General features: G+C 66.9%; 1 protein-coding gene across 1 annotated transcript in view; it reads left to right on the top strand.

Moving 5' to 3' along the window:
* The first annotated feature begins 388 nt into the window (after positions 1–388).
* GOLT1A (golgi transport 1A) overlaps positions 389–441 on the top strand; it is a 1,544-nt gene continuing 1,491 nt past the window's right edge. Inside the window, exon 1 of the mRNA XM_010145740.1 lies at positions 389–413. Within this exon, the coding sequence (XP_010144042.1) occupies positions 389–413 (25 nt within the window). The remainder of the gene's footprint in view (positions 414–441) is intronic.

The following is a 441-nucleotide window of genomic DNA, read 5'->3' as shown; positions in this document are numbered from 1 at the left end:
CTGAGATCCCTGTGGGGTGGCTCGGGGGTGGCACGTCCCTCCAAGCCAAGAGCTTGCGGTACGTCAGGTACCACCACACAGACCCCCGGAGGGACACCACAGCCACCTGCATCCCCCTGTTCTGGGGATTGCCCCAAGCCATCCCTTCCCAGGGAGGACACGCCAGGAGGGCAGGACCATGCAAGGACCCGTGGCCACCACATGCCACCCTGCAGCCATGCCCAACCACTGCGTCCCCCCCGAAGGAGCTGCTGCTGCCAGGGGACAGGCACTGCCAGGCTGTTAATGATTTGCAAGATGACGTGGGGACTAAAGGCCTTTCCAAGGGTCACTGCTGGGGAGGCACAGGGAAGGGCGGCCGCCCTCGCCCAGCCCCACCGCCGGCAAGATGGTGCCTCTGACCGACTTCCAGCGTAAGCGGGCGGGCGGCGGGGGTGGCCG

The sequence above is a fragment of the Buceros rhinoceros genome, unplaced genomic scaffold (assembly GCF_000710305.1).
Source record: "Buceros rhinoceros silvestris isolate BGI_N320 unplaced genomic scaffold, ASM71030v1 scaffold12531, whole genome shotgun sequence".
Lineage (NCBI taxonomy): Eukaryota > Metazoa > Chordata > Aves > Bucerotiformes > Bucerotidae > Buceros > Buceros rhinoceros.
This window is presented reverse-complemented; position numbering and strand designations above follow the sequence as displayed.